The sequence below is a fragment of the Bombina bombina genome, chromosome 6 (assembly GCF_027579735.1).
Source record: "Bombina bombina isolate aBomBom1 chromosome 6, aBomBom1.pri, whole genome shotgun sequence".
In the NCBI taxonomy this organism is placed as follows: Eukaryota; Metazoa; Chordata; class Amphibia; order Anura; family Bombinatoridae; genus Bombina; species Bombina bombina.
Genome location: NC_069504.1, coordinates 1,058,930,216 through 1,058,949,944, shown reverse-complemented (window position 1 = coordinate 1,058,949,944; position 19,729 = coordinate 1,058,930,216). Strand labels below are relative to the sequence as shown.

General features: G+C 39.6%; 1 protein-coding gene across 4 annotated transcripts in view; it reads left to right on the top strand.

Annotated features, from left to right (window-relative positions):
- Nucleotides 1-9,898, top strand: part of LOC128664153 (BH3-interacting domain death agonist) — a 125,157-nt gene extending 115,259 nt beyond the window's left edge. For all 4 annotated transcript variants that reach the window (XM_053718881.1, XM_053718882.1, XM_053718880.1 and 1 more), the window contains 2 exons: nt 7,571-7,783; nt 9,416-9,898. In XM_053718881.1, the coding sequence (XP_053574856.1) occupies nt 7,571-7,783; nt 9,416-9,421 (219 nt within the window). In that variant the 3' untranslated portion in view covers nt 9,422-9,898. The remainder of the gene's footprint in view (nt 1-7,570; nt 7,784-9,415) is intronic.
- Nucleotides 9,899-19,729: the final 9,831 nt, after the last annotated feature.

The following is a 19,729-nucleotide window of genomic DNA, read 5'->3' as shown; positions in this document are numbered from 1 at the left end:
CTCTATCCCCCCCTCTTTTACACTCTCTATCCTCCCCTCTCTTTTACTCTCTCTATCCCCCCTCTTCTGCTCTCTCTATCCACCCTCTTCTGCTCTCTCTATCCCACCTCTTTAGAGCTCGGTCTCTCAGCATCTGGGCTGGCCCTGCCCGCCCCTGCCCCGCCAGACCACGCCCATGTCACACCCATCCGGCCACGTCCAATCTGCACCCATCCGGCCACGCCCACTCCACCACACAACGTCACGCCAGGTCAGTTGAAAGGCCAGGTGTGTTTGTCCTCGCGCGCAGTCTCTACTGCGCATGACAGCTTCGGACAAACACACTTGGCCTTTTATTATATAGGATAGTTAATTTAATTTGTTGTTTAATGTAATTGTAGTATAATAGTTAGGGTAGGTTAATTAATAGTTTAATATAGTTTAATTTCATTCTAAATGTAAGTTTAAATTTATTATAAGATAGGGATGAGGTAATTGTAATGTAAAGTTAGAGGGTTGTTAGGTTTAGGGGTTAATAGGTTAATTTAGTTTATGGCGATGTGGGGGGCTGGCGGTTTATGGGGTTAATAGGTTTAGTAAGTGGTAGTGATGTGGGAGGCCAGGGGTTTAGGGGTTAATACATTTATTTAGTTGCGGTGGGCTCCGGGAGCGGCTCGATAGGGGTTAATACTTTTATTTAGTTGCGGCAGGGTGTGGGAGCAGCGGCATAGGGGTCAATAACTTTATTAGAGTTGCGGTGGGCTCCGGGAGCGGCGGGATAGGGGTTAATACATTTATTTAGTTGCGGCGGGATAGGGGTTAATACATTTATTTAGTTGCAGCGATGTTGGGCGGCAGATTAAGGGTGTTTAGACTCGGGGCTTATGTTAGGTTGTTAGGTGTAAACATAACTTTTATTCTAGCATATAAATCAATGGGATATCTGGCAGCATCGAACATAAGCTTTCGCTGCTTTCAGACTCCCATTGATTCCTATGGCATCCGCGGGCTCCAGGGTTGAAAAGCAGGTACGCTGGGCCGGAATAGTGGCGAGCGTACTGGTTAGATATTTGTTAACTAGCAAAAGGTGTCAGTGCCGAATTTGTATGCGGAACATCTGTAATGACGTAAGCATCGATCTGTGTCGGACTGAGACCGGCGGATCGTATGTTACGTCTCAAATTTCAACTTTTCACATTTAACCATGTGGCTAATCAAATGAGGCCTATTTTCCATTGAACTAGAAACGTCCAATGCACCCGGTGGCTGTCATAAGGCGTATTGATGATAGGAAAAACGACACTTAGGCTTACTCGTGTTGGCAAATATATATTGCGATAGAATTACAGGCAAAATTCAGGTAACAGACAGGCATCTGGTAGCAGGTCAAACGCGTTTCATATAGAATTGTATTACTTCATCAGTGACCATACTTAGACTCCCATAATGCTCAGCTATTTAAGGAGTACCTAAAACACGCCCCTTATTTTTCACCAATTGCATACTTAAGCGTAATTTATGGGCAGGTATAGGGGGACATGTGTGAACTAAATGAAAATAAAAAATGATTTCAAGCGGTATATCCCTCACTTTGAAAGTAACTAAATAAACCTATTAAACAAATAATAACTAATTTTCTCAATTTATCCTTTACAATTGATTTACCAAAAAAACTTTATACCATAATAAAGAAATATATATAATAATATAGATGATCTTTGGTAAAGCACTTCTATTACTATATTAATTTAACAAAGATCAGCCTTAATGGGTATTTACAAACAGTTTAACATCCCATTCTGAATTAAGACCTGCTGGCATCCTGGTATCCAGCTGAAATATCCAGAATATTTCTCTTTTACTAAGAGTTTTGCCTCTATTTCCACCTCTAAGGTGTCTGGAAATCAGCTGGATACCCTGGAAAGTCAGCAGGGAACTACTGTCAGATTTGTGTTGTTTCTTGAAATGCAAAGAGACTGGAGTTGCTGATTCAGGGTCCTCAATTGAACGTAAGTGTTCTAAAAACCTATCTTTTAAGGCCCTAGTCGTCTGACCAACATACTGCCTATAGCACCCCCTGCAGGTCAAAAGATATATAACGTAACAAGAGTTGCACGTTATGTGTTCCTGTATTTTAAATTGTTTCTTATTAGTTGAAGACTCAGTTCCAAATGTGGCATAGGAGAATGATTTACATCTCCTACTGCCACACTTGAAAAAGCCTGGTTTTATAGACAACCAATTAGTACGTTTGACCCGTGGCAACATTGATGGTGACAAAATATTACCTAAGGTCTTAGCCTTCCGTGAAACAAAGTGAACCCCTTCTTTTAATATGGGTTGTAGAACTTCATCAGTATTCAGAATAGGAAGCGCCTTATGAATAATGTTACAAATAACACCATACTCCTCACTGTATGTAGTGATAAATTTGGGCTGGTTAAGCCTTTTACTGTCTTTGGCCTTTCTTGTATGAAACAAGCTAGACCTGGCAACACTGTCAACCTCTTCTCTAGTTTGCTTTAGTATGTCTCTGCAATACCCTCTGTCTATTAATCTGTTAGTTAGTTCTTCCGAGTGCTTGTTGTAAACCTGTGTATTGGTGCAATTCCTTTTGACTCTAATGTACTGGCTTTTAGGCATTAATTTAATGATGTGTTTTGGGTGACATGATTGAGCATTTAATATGGTATTTCCCGCTATCTCTTTGCGGAATAGTTCCATATCAATGCATGAGTCAGCCACATTAGACAAAAGTCTAATGTCCAAAAAGGACATTGAAGTTTTGCTCATTTCCATAGTAAACTTTAAATTCATTGTGTTATCATGAATGTACTCCAAAAACTTTTCGATTCGATTTTCTGGACCCTTCCAAATTAATAACATATCATCGATAAAACGACCGAAAAAAAGGATATGCTCCCTGAAGGGGTTTCCACCTCCATAGATGTGGGACAGCTCCCACCAACCCATATACAGGTTGGCATAGGAGGGGGCAAATTTAGCCCCCATAACTGTCCCACGTCTCTGGAGATAGAAACCTCCCTCAAAAAGAAAAAAATTGTGCTTTAACAGGTAATCTACAGAATTTTTTTATGAACTGTTTCAGAGACTCATCATAGTTAGAAAATGTATTAAGAAAAAATTAAATGGCCCTAATACCATGATCATGTGGGATACAAGTGTATAAAGAAACCACATCTATGGTCACAAATGTATATTCTTCCTTCCATTCAATCTGTTCCATATGTGTGACTACATCAGTGGTATCCTTAATATGGCTCATCACACTTAAGACTAATGGTTGTAAATAACCATCGATCATTTCCGAAAGTGGCTCATTCAAGGAGCCTATTCCAGCCACAATAGGTCTACCAGGTGGGTTATACCTGTCCTTGTGGACCTTAGGTAAATAATGAAAAATGGCTGTAACCGGATGTTCAGTGAATAAATAGTCAAAATTCACCTCTGTTATAAGGCCTTCATGCAATGCCCAATTTAGAATATTCTTTAACTCTGTTTGATAGAAATATACAGGATTAAACTTCAACTTCTCATACACTGATTCATCCGTGAGCTATCTAAGAGCTTCTTTTACATAATCCTTATGATCAAGAACAACCACTTTTCCACCTTTATCAGAATTACGAATTATCAACTCATTATTAGCAGCTAATTCCTTGATTGACAGATATTGTTCTTTTGACAGATTATCTCTTTTATGATCCCTGGGAGGACTATCTACACTGAGTTTTTTTTAGAGCATTCTCTACTGTCTTTTGAAATACCTCTATTGCATTAGATCTTAGTGCAACACATAAATATAAATCTTTATTTTCTTCATTTAATGCAATTAGATCTAAAAGAGTGCAATCATCTGCAAAATCAAAACCAAGTTTAATAGGTCTTGATATCTCCCCACTTGGCACTCTCTGACTCTCTGGGGTAGCTCCCAAGAAATGTTTCTTGAGGACAAGTGATCTCACAAACCTATTGAGATCAACCACAGTCTCAAATAAATTGAAGTGCGAAGTTGGAGAAAAACCAAGACCTAGAGAAAGTACCTCTAACTGGGTTTTTGTTAATTCATAGGATGATAAATTTATAACATTAGTAACATTAACAGCATCTAAGCATATTTCTGGAATGGAGTGTCCCCCCTCCTCTGTGGATAACGCTTGGGCTTTGGTGTTAAAGTCTCTTGATGTTGAACGTGCCCTTCCTGACCTTCCACGTCCCCCTCTACGTATTTTTTTCTTCTGACCACTGACTTCTGTGGGCCTCTCTCATTTTTTGACTGAGATGAGGAAGTGGCAGCTATAACTGCAACTTTGTTTTCTCACAACTCAATTCATAACGAATTTGTTTCTTATATTCAATTAGTAAATCAATTAATGCTAAAGAGCATTCTGATAGTATTCTATTCCATTTATCAATGAATGTTTGGTCTGTTACTTGAAAGGAAGGAAACTTTCTTATGCGTAGCCCTCTTGGAATACGTTGGGCCTTTTTGTACATTTGGAAGCTTTTAATATCCATTTCAATGCTTGTGCCCCTTTTTAACAGAGAATCCATTTTAAAAAATAAGCTATCCAAATTGGTATTCACTTCCTGTTCAATCGTATCATTATTGAATAAATCTTCTGTATCACTAACGTCTTCAGCTAACTGCTGAAAAACATATCCCCCTGCTGCCATGTCTAATTACCTCTACTGCCTGATATATCTTGTCAAATTGCAAACACAACGCCAATGAAAAGTGTTGTTCAAGTTAATTATTCTGGGGTGCCTACGACTTTGTCACTCACTCGATAATGTCCCAACCACATTTAATAAAGTCTCTACTATAAGACTAGGAACATCCGTGCTGCTTACCCTCTCCGGTAGATCAAAACAGTTACAGCAACCTGGGAGCGCTCCGACATCCGCTGTGTGTGGCCGTATACGCTGATGCGAACTTCACGTAGGCAACACTCCCCCTTCCTGATGTCACGATGACGCGCCTCTAAGAGAACAGCTGTGCCGGTGCACAATTTTTTATTTTCATTTAGTTCACACATGTCCCCCTATACCTGCCCATAAATTACGCTTAAGTATGCAATTGGTGAAAAATAAGGGGTGTGTTTTAGGTACTCCTTAAATAGCTGAGCATCATGGGAGTCTAAGTATGGTCACTGATGAAGTAATACAGTCTATATGAAACGCATTTGACCTGCTACCAGATGCCTGTCTGTTACCTGAATTTTGTCTGTAATTCTATTGCAATATATATTTGCCAACACGAGTAAGCCTAAGTGTCGTTTTTCCTTTCATCAATACCCCTTATGACAGCCACCGGGTGCATTGGACGTTGCTAGCTTGTTGTTCCTTGAAGCAGTGGTGGATCGCTTCATTCTCTGCACTGGCACAGCTGTTCTCTTAGAGGCGTGACGTCAGGAAGGGGGAGTGTTGCCTACGTGAAATTCGCATTAGCGTATACGGCCACACACAACGGATGTCTGAGTGCTCCCAGGTTGCTGTAACTATTTTCCATTGAGGTGGTAAAGTGTAGAAACTGGTAACATAAAAAATCCATAGACTTTAATGGAGATAAATGTTTTTACTCCCAGTTTCCAAACTTTGCCACCTCAATGGAAACTAAGCCTAAATGGGGTTAATATGTCATAATTACTAGATCCCTAATATTTTTTGTTTTTATATCTTTCTATTTTAGGCAGTGCATTAGAGCTTAGACTAGCCTGCTACCTGCCCTAGTTATCTTGGATTCTCTGTCATGCTGCACCGTTTATCATTCTCTGTCTTTTATTTAAAGGGACAGTCTAGTCAAAATTAAACATTCATGATTCAGATAGGGCATTTTCCAAGGTAGAACATACTGTGATCTGAGATGTCATCGCAGAAAATGCAGCATGTCTCCAGAAAGAATGGGACACATGCAGGAACTGTTAGCTCGTTTGCTTTGCACAGCTGCTCCACATCAGGCTGTTCTCTTCAAACAGCGCTGTGTTCTGGCGGCACTGTGTAAGTTTTCTATAACACAGTGCAACCAGGGCGAAACACTGTTTGAAGAGAACAGTCAAATATGGAGCAGAACTGGTTCTCAGGGAATTTTTAAACCATGCCCCCTAGCCTTTCCTGGTCTGCAAATCTATGACTCCTGAATGCAAGATGTACTTGTGCGCAATGCACTTTTTCTATTACTACATTTTTACCTTATAATTATATGTTGGATCAAGAGCAAAAGAAACAAATTTATTCAAGAGACATTTAAAAATTGCTTTATTCTCCAGTTAATCAGAACATTGTAATTGAGATGGTGCTTTAGTGTAACTGCCTACTATAAAATGAATTTAATTTCAAAATGACCTACAGAAAATTTTTCACTAAAAAAATTTCATTGTAGAAAGTGAAAAAACGTTTATCCTCTGAGAGGGCATACAATTTTTTAACAACTTTCCAATTTACTTTTATCATTAAATTTGCTTTGTTCTTTTGGTAATCTTGGTTGAAAGCTAAACCTTGGTAGGCTCATATGCTTATTTCCAAGCCCTTGAAGGCTGCCTCTTAGCTCTGTGCATTTTGACAGTTTTTTTTACAGATAGTGCTAGTTCATGTGTGCCATATTGATTAAATTGTGCTCACTCAAATGGAGTTACTTATGAGTCAACACTAATTGGCTAAAATGCATGTCTGTCAAAAGAACTGAAATAAGAGGGCAGTCTGCAGGTGCTTAGATACAAGGTAATCACAGAGGTAAAATAGTGTTTGCAATTGCATAACATTCCTGCAAAACTGCTGCCATATAGTGTTCCAAACACCTGCACCCACCAGAGCTTACATGCCCACTTTTCTATAAATGATACCAAGAGAGCAAAGAAAATTTGAGAATATAAGTAAATTAGAAAGTTGTTTAAAATGGCATGCTTTATCTGAATAATGAAGGAAAAATGTTGGTTTCCTGTCCCTTTAAGAGGATAAATCCTGTTACTTTACTTTTGATCTGCCATGTTTTCATTCAGTTTATAATTTCATGGAGTTATCATAGTTATGTTATAGAATAAGTGGCAGAATTTAAACTAGGTACATTTATACCCATATCCTCAATCACAAAAGTGATACAGTATATCTGTAAAAAGCTGACATGATATATGTAAAAAATGTCTTCAGCTCACCAAAGTGCTCTGTGAGCAGTTGTCATAAAGCTACTGTCATCTACTTTGCTTTACTGTGATCTTGTGGGATTTAAACCGCTGCTTCATAAATAACAGTTGCAGGCTCAAATGAACTTAATAAATCTAGTCCTATGTATTAAAAATGATAAAAAAGCTACCTTTAGGTTACATATATAAACTATATTATGACATGTAAATGGCATAAGATATTGTAGTTTGATTCTTTATAATGGGCAGCTGTGAGACGGGCTTTGTACAAAATGTAAATATACAAATATTCCAAAATCCAAACTTTCTAGTCCTGTGCCGTTTAAATAAAAGGTTTTGCACTTGTATGTTGCTGTTTTTCTTAATTGTTCTGATACCTTTAGTCATTTATTCAAAATTAAGTGCCTAACCACAATTATTATTATTGCTAGAATTTCTCAAACGAGGTACAGAAAGTGTTAGGGACCATGGTGAACAACCTTCCTCCTGGGCTTGAGCAGGAAAGTGCAGCTGTGGTTATTGCCATGACACTGACCAGAAAAGTGGCCTCTAATGCACCGGTTTTATTGGAACAGTTCTTTGTGACTACAACCAATTTCCTCCAGAGAAATTATTCACGCTGCTTGAATCGCTTGATGCGTCAGGTAGGTACTGCTGTGTGGTAAATCTGATGAGAGGTGGGCATCAGACATTTTCGTTCATTATTCTACTTGTACTGAAATAAAATACAACTCCAAATTATTTTTTTTAACTGTAATGTAGAATATAAATCTTAAAATATTCAGGTTTCAGAATTTCTGCAATAAGCAATGCAATGACTATGTCCTGGACTCCATAAAAAAATAGTTTTTGTATTCAAAAGGAGTGAGTGTTTCTGCAATAGTCACAAATGTATAAACTGTGCCTATAGGGCAGGTACAGTCATTTTTTTTTAATTTTCAAAACAGACATTTTGAAGTAAATAAATAATTTTAAAGGGATATGAAAGTAAAATAAAATGTTAATTATTCATATATAGCGTGCTAATATATATATATATTTTTAAAAACTCTTGAATCCATTTCTTTCTCTTCATAACCTTAGCTAAAACTGAGAGCATACAGAGGTAGACTCATGTGAATTCTACATTAGTATGTGCTCATGAAAAGACGCTGTTTCAACTAACAATTGCCAAGAGACCTGTGAAGCTGCTTATAGCGAGGGCCGTAGGATCACATCTCTAGTACTTTAATTCAGTTGTACACTAAACTGTGAATAAACTTTATTAGTATTGTAAAATGCAAATGAAATGTAAGCATGGTGTGAAATATTCACAATTTTGTATTGGGGTTCAAAACAAAACCCTGTCATTGAATTGAATAAACTATCAATTGAAAAATAAAAATTTGTATAATTGGTGTTCGATACATTTACTTAGCATATGTTTTTCTAGTTAAAAAGTAAATAAACCCACTCTGCTTTAATGCACTCTCAAACATATTAAAGATCTATAGTTCCTTTCGTGTCACTTTTTACTAATTAAATGAAACAGAAAATGGTATAGCAACTCAACCCCATTTTAGAGGGACATTAAACCCAAACATTTTCTTTCATGATTCAGATAGAAAATACAATTTTAAACAACATTCCAATTTACTTGTATTATTTAATTTGCTTCATTATTTACATATCTGTTAAAGAAATAGCAATGCACATGGGTGAGCCAATCACATGAGGCATCTATGTGCAGCTACCAATCAGAAGCTACTGAGCCTATCTAGATATGCTTTTCATGAAAGAATATCAAGAGAAGGAAGCAAATAAGATAATAGAAGTAAATTAGAAAGTTGTTTAAAATGGTATTCTCCATCTGAATCATGAAATAAATTTTTTGGGTTTTATGTCCCTTTAAGGGAATAACAGTGTGGCATGTTTTATGAATTAGTTATATTGAACAGCTCCCTGCAAATATTATAAATATGTGAGAGAAACATCATCAAATCCCCATAAAACTATAAAGTCAACACTGCTAGGATAGTGGGGAGGGGGATTGGACATAGTTATTAGTTTGTACAAGAATAAATCTACGATTGCTTATGTATTCTGCTGGATCCCATGGCTGCCATAGGACCAGCATCACATTTTCCTCTCTCTGGTAACCAGGATGTTATGAGTAAAGTTTTTATTGATCACACAGAGCTTTTGATTCCCAGCTGACCTGCTTACCTACTTGTTTATTATGAAGCCTAAATACATAACATGTTGTGATTTTTTTCCATCTTTTCTTCCCTTCTCAGAGTTGAATATGCTGCCACAAAGTCGGCCTTTTGAATCATTGTTATCCTCATATGTGAACAGACTATTTTTGATGAACAACAAAAGGAGAACCCATGTGAACGTTGCTATGCAGTTTATCTCTAGCACATTATATATTTGTTCAGTAAAGATTTTTGCACTAAAGTTATTGATCTGTGTGCTCGGACCAAATCATTGAGCTCATTCTCCTGCTGTCAGACTGTATGGATTGGAAACAGCTAAACTGTTTGGCTAATTTTCTTTATGAAGAATGTTCTTCCCACATACAGGGACTGGCAATCCATTTTGTAAGAACAATTTTATTGTTGTTGTTTAAATTGTTTTAATGTAACCATTGCACTACCAAGTGGACGAGCAATACATTTATACACTTATTTTGTGAAAATAGATAAAGTTTCAGAAATGTGTAGGCTGATGGTTTTCTTAATTCGGTAACTGCAATTAAACAATGACCTTGTTGTAAAGTGTTTGTGTTTCTGTTTTTTTTTTTTTTTTGCAAATTCAGTTTAGAAATGGGAGAATTCATAGGATCCACTCTTCAACCATGCAGAAGAAATCTAATCCTCCCACAAAGTATGTGTTCTACGTTAAAGGGACATGAAACCCACATTTTCTTTCTTCATGATTCAGATAGAGCACTGGTTTTTCAAAGCTGTCCTCAGGCCTCCCCAACAGGCCAGGTTTTCAATATTACCTTTGATGAGAGCAAATAACATAATTAGGTTTAATAAACAGCAGATTATTTCACCTGTGCTCCAGTTCAGATATCCACAAAATGTGTCCTGGTAGGGAGGCCCGAGGACAGGTTTGAAAACCAGTGAGATATTGCATGCAATTTAGTTCTATTATCTAATTTGTTTAATTTTCTTTATATCCTTTGTTGAAAAGCATACATAAATAGGCTTAGAAGCTGCTGATTGGTGGCGGAACATAGATGCTTTGGGTGATTGGCTCACCCATGTGCAGTGCTATTTCTTCAACAAAGGATACCTAAAGAGTGAAGCAAATTGAAAATAAATACATTTGGGTTTCCTGTACCTTTAAGTGCCAATGTATTTACTTTTTTTTTGCAGAATGTCACAGTACTATGCACAATTGCATTCACAAAAAGACCAACACCAGCATAAAGGGTCCATAACAAGTAGCAGTAGTATGTTTAGGAATTTGCAGAAGCAAAAGGTGGTTAATTATAATGGATTTACCTTCCAATAGAGATAGATACCAAATGCTTTGACTTGTGCATAAAGATTCAGAAGGAGTAGAATCAGAAGCCCTTCAGGTTCTTATCCACAGTCAAAATCAGTAGGTATAAGCATTCTATCAATGGGATATGAAACCTCACATTTTTATTCCATGATTTGGATTGTGTACAATACAAGATTTTTTTTTTTTTTAATTTACTTCTAAAATAGTTATTTTTTTTCTCTTGGTAAGCTTTGTAGAAAGGCAGATCGGTAACCTCAGTAGTGTATGTGTCTGCAGCAGTTTTGTAGGCTGCCATCTCCAGAGATGCACACTACCTTCCTACATATTCTTTCCAACAAAGAATTGCATGAGAATGAAGTTGTTTTAAAAATTGTATCCACTATCTGAATCATGAAAGAAAAATGTTTTGTGTCCCCTTAAACACTGTTGTCAACGACTAGTAGACATGTGCATTCAGGTGTTTCGTTTATCATCGAATGCCGAATATGACGGCTGCCAGCAGCATTTCTTCTTTGGAGCCGGATCTCTCCTGGATCTGTGGGCATAACATCAGCTGTAGAATGTTCGTTGGTAGATGCAAAACTCTTTACCATGTCACATAACTACAAGCTATAAGTATTTAATGGTTAAATAACTATGTTAAGAACCTTTATTTAACAAAGAATTTTGAAAAGTGTGTAGTGGGAAAAAGATCCATAATACAAGTAAATGCCATTGGGGGGAAAAACTTAAAACAATCTTTAAAAAAACCCACAATTTATACTTACCTGATAAATGTATTTATTTTGGATACGGTGAGTCCACAAAATCATCAATTACTAGTGGGAATATCACTCCTGGCCAGCAGGAGAAGGCAAAGAGAACTACAGCAAAGCTGCTATACGTCACTCCCCTTACCCATAATCCCCATAGGTGTATTTCCAGACTTTATCAATCACACGGTATTCCCAGGTATATTCCCTGCCTTCTACTCACCACCACGGGAATTACAAGGTATAGGTGTCCGGTATTTCCGGACTTTATCAATCACACGGTAATCCCAGGTATAGGTATATTCCCTGCCTTCTACTCACTACTACAGTAACTACACGGGAATTACAAGGTATAGGTGTCCGGTATTTCCGGACTTTATCAATCACACGGTATTCCTAGGTATATTTCTCCAACATAGGTGTGTCCGGTCCACGGCGTCATCCTTACTTGTGGGATATTCTCTTCCCCAACAGGAAATGGCAAAGAGCCCAGCAAAGCTGGTCACATGATCCCTCCTAGGCTCCGCCTACCCCAGTCATTCTCTTTGCCGTTGTACAGGCAACATCTCCACGGAGATGGCTTAGAGTTTTTTAGTGTTTAACTGTAGTTTTTCATTATTCAATCAAGAGTTTGTTATTTTCAAATAGTGCTGGTACGTACTATTTACTCAGAAACAGAAAAGAGATGAAGAATTCTGTTTGTATGAGGAAAATGATTTTAGCAACCGTAACTAAAATCCATGGCTGTTCCACACAGGACTGTTGAGAGCATTAACTTCAGTTGGGGGAACAGTTTGCAGTCTTTGCTGCTTGAGGTATGACACATTCTAACAAGACGATGTAATGCTGGAAGCTGTCATTTTCCCTATGGGATCCGGTAAGCCATGTTTATTACGATTGTAAATAAGGGCTTCACAAGGGCTTATTTAGACTGTAGACATTTTTTGGGCTAAATCGATTGAATTAACACTTATTTAGCCTTGAGGAATCATTTATTCTGGGTATTTTGATATAATAATATCGGCAGGCACTGTTTTAGACACCTTATTCTTTAGGGGCTTTCCCAAAGCATAGGCAGAGTCTCATTTTCGCGCCGGTGTTGCGCACTTGTTTTTGAGAGGCATGGCATGCAGTCGCATGTGAGAGGAGCTCTGATACTTACAAAAGACTTCTGAAGGCATCATTTGGTATCGTATTCCCCTTGGGTTTGGTTGGGTCTCAGCAAAGCAGATACCAGGGACTGTAAAGGGGTTAAAGCTTAAAACGGCTCCGGTTCCGTTATTTTAAGGGTTAAAGCTTCCAAATTTGGTGTGCAATATTTTCAAGGCTTTAAGACACTGTGGTGAAAGTTTGGTGAATTTTGAACAATTCCTTCATGTTTTTTCGCAATTGCAGTAATAAAGTGTGTTCAGTTTAAAATTTAAAGTGACAGTAACGGTTTTATTTCAAAACGTTTTTTGTACTTTCTTATCAAGTTTATGCCTGTTTAACATGTCTGAACTACCAGATAGACTGTGTTCTGAATGTGGGGAAGCCAGAATTCCTATTCATTTAAATAAATGTGATTTATGTGATAATGACAATGATGCCCAAGATGATTCCTCAAGTGAGGGGAGTAAGCATGGTACTGCATCATTCCCTCCTTCGTCTACACGAGTCTTGCCCACTCAGGAGGCCCCTAGTACATCTAGCGCGCCAATACTCCTTACTATGCAACAATTAACGGCTGTAATGGATAATTCTGTCAAAAACATTTTAGCCAAAATGAACCCTGTTCAGCGTAAGCGTGGATGCTCTGTTTTAGTTACTGAAGAGCATGACGACGCTGATATTAATATCTCTGAAGGGCCCCTAACCCAATCTGAGGGGGCCAGGGAGGTTTTGTCTGAGGGAGAAATTACTGATTTAGGGAATATTTCTCAGCAGGCTGAATCTGATGTGATTACTTTTAAATTTAAATTGGAACATCTCCGCATTTTGCTTAAGGAGGTATTATCCACTCTGGATGATTGTGAAAATTTGGTCATCCCAGAGAAACTATGTAAAATGGACAAGTTCCTAGAGGTGCCGGGGCTCCCAGAAGCTTTTCCTATACCCAAGCGGGTGGCGGACATTGTTAATAAAGAATGGGAAAGGCCCGGTATTCCTTTCGTCCCTCCCCCCATATTTAAAAAATTGTTTCCTATGGTCGACCCCAGAAAGGACTTATGGCAGTCAGTCCCCAAGGTCGAGGGAGCGGTTTCTACTTTAAACAAACGCACCACTATTCCCATAGAGGATAGTTGTGCTTTCAAAGATCCTATGGATAAAAAATTAGAAGGTTTGCTTAAAAAGATGTTTGTTCAGCAGGGTTACCTTCTACAACCCATTTCATGCATTGTCCCTGTCACTACAGCCGCATATTTCTGGTTTGATGAACTGATTAAGGTGCTCGATAGTGACTCGCCTCCTTATGAGGAGATTATGGACAGAGTCAATGCTCTCAAATTGGCTAATTCTTTCACTCTAGACGCCTCTTTGCAATTGGCTAAGTTAGCGGCTAAGAATTCTGGGTTTGCTATTGTGGCGCGCAGAGCGCTTTGGTTGAAATCTTGGTCGGCTGATGCGTCTTCCAAGAACAAGCTACTAAACATTCCTTTCAAGGGGAAAACGCTGTTTGGTCCTGACTTGAAAGAGATTATCTCTGATATCACTGGGGGTAAGGGCCATGCCCTTCCTCAGGATCGGCCTTTCAAGGCAAAAAATAGACCTAATTTTCGTCCCTTTCGTAAAAACGGACCAGCCCAAGGTGCTACGTCCTCTAAGCAAGAAGGTAATACTTCTCAGGCCAAGCCAGCTTGGAGACCAATGCAAGGCTGGAACAAGGGAAAGCAGGCAAAGAAACCTGCCACTGCTACCAAGACAGCATGAAATATCGGCCCCCGATCCGGGACCGGATCTGGTGGGGGGCAGACTCTCTCTCTTCGCTCAGGCTTGGGCAAGAGATGTTCTGGATCCTTGGGCGCTAGAAATAGTCTCCCAGGGTTATCTTCTGGAATTCAAGGGACTTCCCCCAAGGGGAAGGTTCCACAGGTCTCAGTTGTCTTCAGACCACATAAAAAGACAGGCGTTCTTACTCTGCGTAGAAGACCTGTTAAAAATGGGAGTGATTCATCCTGTTCCATTGAGAGAACAAGGGATGGGGTTCTACTCCAATCTGTTCATAGTTCCCAAAAAAGAGGGAACATTCAGACCAATCCTAGATCTCAAGATCTTAAACAAATTTCTCAAGGTCCCATCTTTCAAGATGGAAACCATTCGAACTATCCTTCCTTCCATCCAGGAAGGTCAATTCATGACCACGGTGGATTTAAAGGATGCGTATCTACATATTCCTATCCACAAGGAACATCATCGGTTCCTAAGGTTTGCATTCCTGGACAAACATTACCAGTTCGTGGCACTTCCTTTCGGATTAGCCACTGCTCCAAGGATTTTCACAAAGGTACTAGGGTCCCTTCTAGCTGTGCTAAGACCAAGGGGCATTGCAGTAGTACCTTACCTGGACGACATTCTGATTCAAGCGTCGTCCCTCCCTCGAGCAAAGGCTCACACGGACATTGTCCTGGCCTTTCTCAGATCGCACGGCTGGAAAGTGAACGTGGAAAAGAGTTCTCTATCCCCGTCAACAAGGGTTCCCTTCTTGGGAACAATTATAGACTCCTCAGAAATGAGGATTTTTCTAACAGAGGCCAGAAAGACAAAGCTCCTGGACTCTTGTCGAATACTTCATTCCGTTCCTCTTCCTTCCGTAGCTCAGTGCATGGAAGTGATCGGGTTGATGGTAGCGGCAATGGACATAGTTCCTTTTGCGCGCATTCATCTAAGACCGTTACAACTGTGCATGCTCAGTCAGTGGAATGGGGACTATACAGACTTGTCTCCAAGGATACAAGTAAATCAGAGGACCAGAGACTCACTCCGTTGGTGGCTGTCCCTGGACAACCTGTCACGAGGGATGACATTCCACAGACCAGAGTGGGTCATTGTCACGACCGACGCCAGTCTGATGGGCTGGGGCGCGGTCTGGGGATCCCTGAAAGCTCAGGGTCTTTGGTCTCGGGAAGAATCTCTTCTACCGATAAATATTCTGGAACTGAGAGCGATATTCAATGCTCTCAAGGCTTGGCCTCAGCTAGCGAGGACCAAGTTCATACGGTTTCAATCAGACAACATGACGACTGTTGCGTACATCAACCATCAGGGGGGAACAAGGAGTTCCCTAGCGATGGAAGAAGTGACCAAGATCATTCTATGGGCGGAGTCTCACTCCTGCCACCTGTCTGCTATCCACATCCCGGGAGTGGAAAATTGGGAAGCGGATTTTCTGAGTCGTCAGACATTGCATCCGGGGGAGTGGGAACTCCATCCGGAAATCTTTGCCCAAGTCACTCAACTTTGGGGCATTCCAGACATGGATCTGATGGCCTCTCGTCAGAACTTCAAAGTTCCTTGCTACGGGTCCAGATCCAGGGATCCCAAGGCGGCTCTAGTGGATGCACTAGTAGCACCTTGGACCTTCAAACTAGCTTATGTGTTCCCGCCGTTTCCTCTCATCCCCAGGCTGGTAGCCAGGATCAATCAGGAGAGGGCGTCGGTGATCTTGATAGCTCCTGCGTGGCCACGCAGGACTTGGTATGCAGATCTGGTGAATATGTCATCGGCTCCACCTTGGAAGCTACCTTTGAGACGAGACCTTCTTGTTCAGGGTCCGTTCGAACATCCGAATCTGGTTTCACTCCAGCTGACTGCTTGGAGATTGAACGCTTGATTTTATCGAAGCGAGGTTTCTCAGATTCTGTTATCGATACTCTTGTTCAGGCCAGAAAGCCTGTGACTAGAAAGATTTACCATAAAATTTGGAAAAAATATATCTGTTGGTGTGAATCTAAAGGATTCCCTTGGGACAAGGTTAAGATTCCTAGGATTCTATCCTTCCTTCAAGAAGGATTGGAAAAAGGATTATCGGCAAGTTCCCTGAAGGGACAGATTTCTGCCTTGTCGGTGTTACTTCACAAAAAACTGGCAGCTGTGCCAGATGTTCAAGCCTTTGTTCAGGCTCTGGTTAGAATCAAGCCTGTTTACAAACCTTTGACTCCTCCTTGGAGTCTCAATTTAGTTCTTTCAGTTCTTCAGGGGGTTCCGTTTGAACCCTTACATTCCGTTGATATTAAGTTATTATCTTGGAAAGTTTTGTTTTTAGTTGCAATTTCTTCTGCTAGAAGAGTTTCAGAATTATCTGCTCTGCAGTGTTCTCCTCCTTATCTGGTGTTCCATGCAGATAAGGTGGTTTTACGTACTAAACCTGGTTTTCTTCCAAAAGTTGTTTCTAACAAAAACATTAACCAGGAGATTATCGTACCTTCTCTGTGTCCGAAACCAGTTTCAAAGAAGGAACGCTTGTTACACAATTTGGATGTGGTTCGCGCTCTAAAATTCTATTTAGATGCTACAAAGGATTTTAGACAAACATCTTCCTTGTTTGTTGTTTATTCAGGTAAAAGGAGAGGTCAAAAAGCAACTTCTACCTCTCTCTCTTTTTGGATTAAAAGCATCATCAGATTGGCTTACGAGACTGCCGGACGGCAGCCTCCCGAAAGAATCACAGCTCATTCCACTAGGGCTGTGGCTTCCACATGGGCCTTCAAGAACGAGGCTTCTGTTGATCAGATATGTAGGGCAGCGACTTGGTCTTCACTGCACACTTTTACCAAATTTTACAAGTTTGATACTTTTGCTTCTTCTGAGGCTATTTTTGGGAGAAAGGTTTTGCAAGCCGTGGTGCCTTCCATTTAGGTGACCTGATTTGCTCCCTCCCTTCATCCGTGTCCTAAAGCTTTGGTATTGGTTCCCACAAGTAAGGATGACGCCGTGGACCGGACACACCTATGTTGGAGAAAACAGAATTTATGTTTACCTGATAAATTTCTTTCTCCAACGGTGTGTCCGGTCCACGGCCCGCCCTGGTTTTTTAATCAGGTCTGATAATTTATTTTCTTTAACTACAGTCACCACGGTACCATATGGTTTCTCCTATGCTATTATTCCTCCTTAACGTCGGTCGAATGACTGGGGTAGGCGGAGCCTAGGAGGGATCATGTGACCAGCTTTGCTGGGCTCTTTGCCATTTCCTGTTGGGGAAGAGAATATCCCACAAGTAAGGATGACGCCGTGGACCGGACACACCGTTGGAGAAAGAAATTTATCAGGTAAACATAAATTCTGTTTTCCTGCCTTCTATTCACCACCACGGGAATTACAAGGTATAGGTGTCCGGTATTTCCGGACTTTATCAATCACACAGTATCCCAGGTATAGGTATATTCCCTGCCTTCTACTCACCACCACAGGAATTACAAGGTATAGGTGTCCGGTATTTCCGGACTTTATCAATCACACGGTAATCCCAGGTATATTCCCTGCCTTCTATTCACTACTACGGTAACTACACGGAATTACAAGGTATAGGTGTCCAGTCTTCCCAGACTTTATCAATCACACGGTAATCCCAGGTATAGGTATATTCCTTGCCTTCCACTCTCTACCACGGTAACTATAAGGTATAGATGTGCAGTATTTACGGACTTTACACCTATACCTGGAATTACTGTATAATTTGTAGACACATTCTCTTCCCTTTATTATTCATGATTATCTAACAGGTATTTTGTTCTGGCATTTACAGACTGTTATACATTTGATATCACAGTAATTAAAGGGTTTAGATGTCCTGGCATTTCCAGATTCCTGCATAAGCTATTACTAACGGTAAATATTAGATATCAGATGCCTGGTATATCCAGGCCCAGGTATTTATATGGTTAACCCAGGTAAAGTTTGAGACACACTCTTTTCCAGCTTATCATCAATGGTATTTAAACAGATATCCTGCTCTGGTTTACCCAGACCGTCACAGATAATTTGTTGTGATATTTCTAGACCACTTCCCAGTTATTGATAACTTTATATCACCTAAATTAGCACCGGATATTTCCAGATTCAGGTATCTTCAAGGTAATATTGGATAAAGATTTACACACCTTAGCTTTTAGTTTCATCAGAAAAATAACAGATACTCTGTCTTGACACTTCCAGACAGTTATATATTTGTAATCCACGGTAATTACAAGGTATAGGTGTCTGATATTTCCAGTGATCACAAAAGGCAAACCCATGGGTACAAACTTCGGGCACATGTAAATTACATACTAAAATAATAGTCAGCATTTTGGTCAGTTATCCACTCATGAGACAAATTCAATACATCCCAACAGGGATTTGTTTTGTCTAATATATATACATTTTTGGGCTTTATCTTAGTAGACATAGATATTCTTTTAAATTGTATGTATACCCCCAGTTTTTAATACATATTTAGTAAAAGTTATATTTTATTCCATTTTTTCTACATATTTTTTTCTCCAAACATTCATGAGTGCTATATTTGTACTCTTAAAAACAAACAATAAAACCCCCAATAAAAGTACATAATCATAAAAATGGATCCTCACTGAGCCATCAACAAAATAAATAACTCCTCACACTAACAGTGCCTGCAAAAACTGCCATAAAAACCTGCACCCTGACAGGAATAATAAAAAAAAATAAAAAAAATTTATGCTTACCTGATAAATTTGTTTCTTTCTTGACACGGTGAGTCCACGGATCATCATAATTACTATTGGGGAATATCACTCCTGACCAGCAGGAGGCGGCAAATAGCACCACAGCAAAGCTGTTAAATACTACTCCCTTAACCACAACCCCCAGTCTTTCGACCAAAGGGAAAGGAAGTAATATAAGGTGCAGAGGTGTCTGAGGTTTAAAAAATAAACTGTCTGAAAATACAAGGCGAGCCGTGGACTCACCGTGTCAAGTAAGAAACAAATTTATCAGGTAAGCATAAATTTCATTTTCTTTCTAATGACACAGTGAGTACACGGATCATCATAATTACTATTGGGAAACAATACCCAAGCTAGAGGACACAGATGATAAGGGAGGGACAAGACAGTTAACCTAAACAGAAGGCACCACTGCTTGAGAACCTTTCCCCCAAAAGAAACCTCAGCCAAGGGAAAAAGCATCCAACTTATACAATAGAAAAAGAGAACAAAGAGGCCATGTCTCCGTCTACAAAACTGATCTATAGAGGCCTATCTCTCAGGAGACTGTTGCCCGGTAGACTCAAAACCTAATAACAAGCTCTCAACCAGAGAGAAAGAAAAGTGGCGGAAGATTACTAGCCTTTATATCTAACCAGAAAAAAACAACCCACAATACAGAAGACCGACGAAA